At 37.8% G+C, this 4,571-nt stretch overlaps 1 protein-coding gene across 1 annotated transcript; it reads left to right on the top strand.

The window, feature by feature from the left end:
• The first annotated feature begins 321 nt into the window (after positions 1 to 321).
• Positions 322 to 3,827, top strand: LOC107771022 (D-3-phosphoglycerate dehydrogenase 2, chloroplastic). Its single transcript, XM_016590349.2, has 5 exons — positions 322 to 1,097; positions 1,969 to 2,345; positions 2,426 to 2,536; positions 2,649 to 2,744; positions 2,833 to 3,827. The coding sequence occupies exons 1-5, from the start codon at positions 446 to 448 to the stop codon at positions 3,502 to 3,504; spliced, it is 1,908 nt and encodes a 635-aa protein (XP_016445835.1). The 5' UTR covers positions 322 to 445; the 3' UTR covers positions 3,505 to 3,827.
• Positions 3,828 to 4,571: the final 744 nt, after the last annotated feature.

Genomic DNA, 4,571 nt, shown 5'->3' with positions numbered 1-4,571 from the left:
CCAGTAAATTATACTGGTTCCGTGTTGTGCAAAATAATAACTATTTTCATTAACTTTGCAAATACTAACTATTTAATTACCGAATCAAAACTTGACTAACTCGTGCTATTTTCAAGGATCAAAATTAAACATTTTGGCACAGTAAAAGATATTTTTTACCGTTTTTCCATAAAAGAAGTAAGAAGAAGAGGAGAAGGGATGCAATAGTTTAGGATGTTTATCTTTAGTAAAAAGTTATCGTAGTAATTAGGAAGTTTGTCAAAAAGGTCAAGAGTGGTCCAAATTAGAAAAACAAAATTGGTACATATACCCACCAAATACGGAGATACTATTTTCATCCATCAATGATCATTCTCTGTTCTATATAAACAAAACATCTTTTATTTCATTAGTGTTCCATAACCTCAAATCTCCAACAACTTTTGAGTTTTCTTTCTCCATAATAATGGCGTCCACTCCTTCCCCTCGCACTGCCACCACCACCCTTCAAAATTCTCTCCTCTCTTCTTCTTCTTCCTCTGTAAATCATAATAAGCCTTCAAATCTCTCTTTCCTCCACGCCTCCTCAAATTCCTCTTCCCTCAAACTTTTCCACTCTGTTTCTGCTTCGTTTTCTCCATCAAATTCTTCTTCCACCATTTGTAATGTTATCAAAACTGTTGAATCTGCCGACATCTCATTCTCCAACGCGAGAGATCTTGACGGTGTCGTTTCGATTCCCAAGCCAACCATTCTCGTCTCCGAGAAACTTGGAGAGGCGGGTTTGGACCTGCTCCGTAGTTTCGGCAACGTGGATTGTTCGTATGACTTGTCTCCTCAGGATCTCTGTGCTAAGATCTCTTTGTGCGACGCGCTTATTGTACGGAGTGGGACTAAGGTGACTCGAGAAGTCTTTGAGGCTGCACAGGGCCGTCTTAAAGTCGTCGGAAGAGCTGGTGTTGGGATAGACAATGTGGATCTGCAAGCTGCTACTGAATTTGGTTGCCTCGTCGTTAACGCGCCCACAGCTAATACTATTGCTGCTGCTGAGCATGGAATCGCTTTGCTTACCTCCATGGCCCGTAACGTTGCTCAGGCTGATGCCTCCATGAAAGCTGGTACCCTTTTTTATATTTCTTTTAATATTATATATAGTTCTACTGCTGTTTTTGATGATTTATTGCATAGATCTGAAAATAAGAGGTATTTGCTAAATTCTCAGTATTTAGATTACGAACTAGGAGAAGGACGCTTCCAGTCTTCATTTACAAGTAAAAAAATAAAAATCATGGCTTGCGCATCCCGGTAGGTATTTTTTTTGTCGTACGTTTATAACGTAAATTTATTTGATTTGTTGGAACTTTGATTTGAGTGAATTGTTGGATCTATATTAATTAAATAATTTGATTACTTAGAAAAAAGAAAATGAGGCATTTGGTGGGCAGGTAGATTTTAAGGTTAGGTACTGAAGGTTTTAACAATTAACTTAAAGATTAGTATATCATTACTTCTTTCATAAGATGTTAGTCTTGTATTTAAGTACAAACCATCTTCTTAAGGTTTACGAATCAAAAATAGTAAAGATTTATATGCTAATTTTTATTCTTGAAAAATTACTTAAACAGGAAAAAGACAAACTTTGAAGGTATTACTTCTCTTTTCAATTTCACGCAAATGTATTGTGAAGCTTCAATTTTTCAAGGTTAGCTTGACTAGTTAAAGGACAACGACAAATTTAGACAATCTTGTCAGGGTCAAGTTTCTTTCTTCTTTACTAAGTAGTACTAGTATTTTTTGGGTGGTGGTTGGTTTTTTTTTGGGGGGGGGGGGGTTGATTTTTGAAAACAGATCTGTTGGTTTCTAGGAGTGGATAGTCCAAGAATATGACAGTTTTGTATTATTTAATTGGCTGAGTAACTAGATCTGAACTCTGATTCATGGTGTCATGTGAACCAATATACAATTATGAAATAACCAATTAATTAACAGGAAAATGGTTGCGAAGCAAGTATGTGGGTGTTTCTCTTGTTGGGAAGACATTAGCAGTTATGGGCTTTGGTAAAGTTGGTTCCGAGGTTGCAAGACGTGCAAAAGGCCTGGGTATGCATGTAATAGCCCATGATCCTTATGCACCAGCTGACAGAGCTCGCGCTATTGGTGTGGATTTGGTTTCCTTTGAGCAGGCCATAGCCACTGCTGACTTCGTCTCACTCCACATGCCTCTTACACCTGCTACTAAGAAGGTATTCAATGATGACACATTCGCAAAGATGAAGAAAGGAGTCCGCCTTATAAATGTTGCTCGAGGGGGTGTTATTGATGAAGATGCATTAGTTAGAGCCCTTGACAGCGGAATAGTTGCTCAGGTATGTTAACTTAGTTCTATTCCTTTATTCAACCAACTTTGTAGCTCGAAATATTAACTAGTCATCGTTTTCTTTCACAGGCAGCACTTGATGTATTCACGGTGGAGCCACCACCAAAAGATAGTAAACTAGTGCAACATGAGAATGTCACAGTTACACCTCATCTTGGAGCAAGCACAAAAGAAGCACAGGTACAATTGACATTCCACACTCAAATTATTTGCACCTCCTTGCCATATTGACTTTGTTTGAGTATATTGTTTCCTGCTCCTTGAGTTATGTGTTCAAAATCTATTTTCTTAGGAAGGAGTTGCGATTGAAATAGCTGAGGCTGTTGTTGGTGCTCTAAATGGGGAACTTTCTGCTACCGCTGTGAATGCTCCAATGGTCCCTCCTGAGGTAAACCATAATATTATGTGCTTATATGTTTTCTCTTTTGAGTCGCAACCAATAGCAAGGATTATGAAAGTCCTGCTTCTGTGATCAGGTATTGTCCGAGTTGGCTCCTTATGTCGTGCTTGCTGAGAAACTAGGTAGACTGGCTGTACAGCTAGTGACTGGTGGAAGTGGAATTCAGAATGTGAAAGTGGTTTATAAATCAGCCAGGGACCCTGACAGCTTGGACACTAGACTTCTCCGAGCCATGGTAACAAAAGGCATTATTGAGCCAATATCCGATACAATCATCAACCTTGTAAATGCTGATTTCAGTGCAAAGCAGAAGGGTCTTCGTATTAGTGAAGAACGTGTTATTGTTGATTCGTCTCCAGAGTACCCTGTCGAGTCAATCCAGGTTCAAATTAGCAACGTGCAATCAAGATTTGCAAGTGCTTTATCAGAGAATGGTAATATCAGCATCGAGGGGAAAGTGAAGTATGGAGTTCCCCATCTTACACGGGTTGGTTCATTTAGCGTTGATGTGAGCTTGGAGGGTAACCTCATCCTTTGCAAACAAGTGGACCAACCTGGTATGATCGGGCAAGTTGGAAACATACTTGGTGAGAGTAATGTGAATGTGAGCTTTATGAGCGTTGGAAGAACCGTGAGGAGAAAGCAGGCAATTATGGCAATTGGAGTAGACGAAGAACCAAACAAGGATACTCAGAAGAAAATTGGAGAGGTATCTGCAATTGAAGAATTTGTCTTCCTCAAACTATAGTCCAGATACCCAATGCTTGGTGGTGGAATGAACGAACTTCTTACTTATTATTGAGAAAAATCCAGTATTTATGCTGGGAATTATTGGAGTATTTATGCTGGAATGTTGAGGTCAAATAGATGGTGCTAGTCCGCCTTCTTGTTCCAGAAGAAGAAATATATGAGTACTAAGTTTAATATTTTGCCGTTTGGCTTAAGGTGATTCTGCCTACTCTACTTAATTAATGTGGTCGTTTAGGTGTTTGTTCGAAGTGATCAAAGCCATGTTGTTTCTCATGTAATCCTCCTTGAGCTTTTGATTTACCAGGAATACTTATTCTCTTATATTAAGCGTCCATAATCTTTCTCAATGTGCTTTATCAAGGGGAAAAATAAAAAAGAAACATGTTAAACAAATCATAAAAAGTAGCATGGCAAGGTATACGTGTTCATTGTAAATGTAATGTTCTCCTCTTTTGAAAAGTAGCGCACTATAATCAAAAGAAAACTTTATACGTAGAATTTAATCATAGGCTAGGGACAGGAAATAATCAACTATAAGTAGCTTTCTGCTTTCTTCACCATCGCATTGTTTTTACTCGACATTGATAATGACAGACCACATTCGCGTGCTTATCAAAGGTAGTTTGGTTGTTAAACATGTTTTCCGTGATTAATTATTATTCATCGATAAAAAAATATTATAATCCCGAAATTAGTTATGCCACGATTTTATCCCAATCAAACATGGGATAAACTCATCCCAATTTAATCCCAGAATTAATTATCCCTTGTTTAGTTGGGAAACAAGTTATCCCATGATTAATTATTCAGTGATTAATTATCTTGGGATTAGTTATCCCACCTTTCCATAGAGATAAAAAAATACTACAGTCGGGGATTAGTTATACCAAGATTTTATCCCAAACTAAGTGCCCGTTTGGATGGACTTGTTTTTAAGTGACTTTTAAGCCAAAATAGCTTTTAAGCCATAAGTTAGGAATTCTAACTTTTGGCTTTTGGCTTGTTTTTGTCATTTTAGCTTAAAAACAAGTGCTTAAAAGTACTTTTTTACTTTATCCAAACACT

The sequence above is a fragment of the Nicotiana tabacum genome, chromosome 6 (genome assembly GCF_000715075.1).
Source record: "Nicotiana tabacum cultivar K326 chromosome 6, ASM71507v2, whole genome shotgun sequence".
NCBI classification, from domain to species: domain Eukaryota; kingdom Viridiplantae; phylum Streptophyta; class Magnoliopsida; order Solanales; family Solanaceae; genus Nicotiana; species Nicotiana tabacum.
This window is presented reverse-complemented; position numbering and strand designations above follow the sequence as displayed.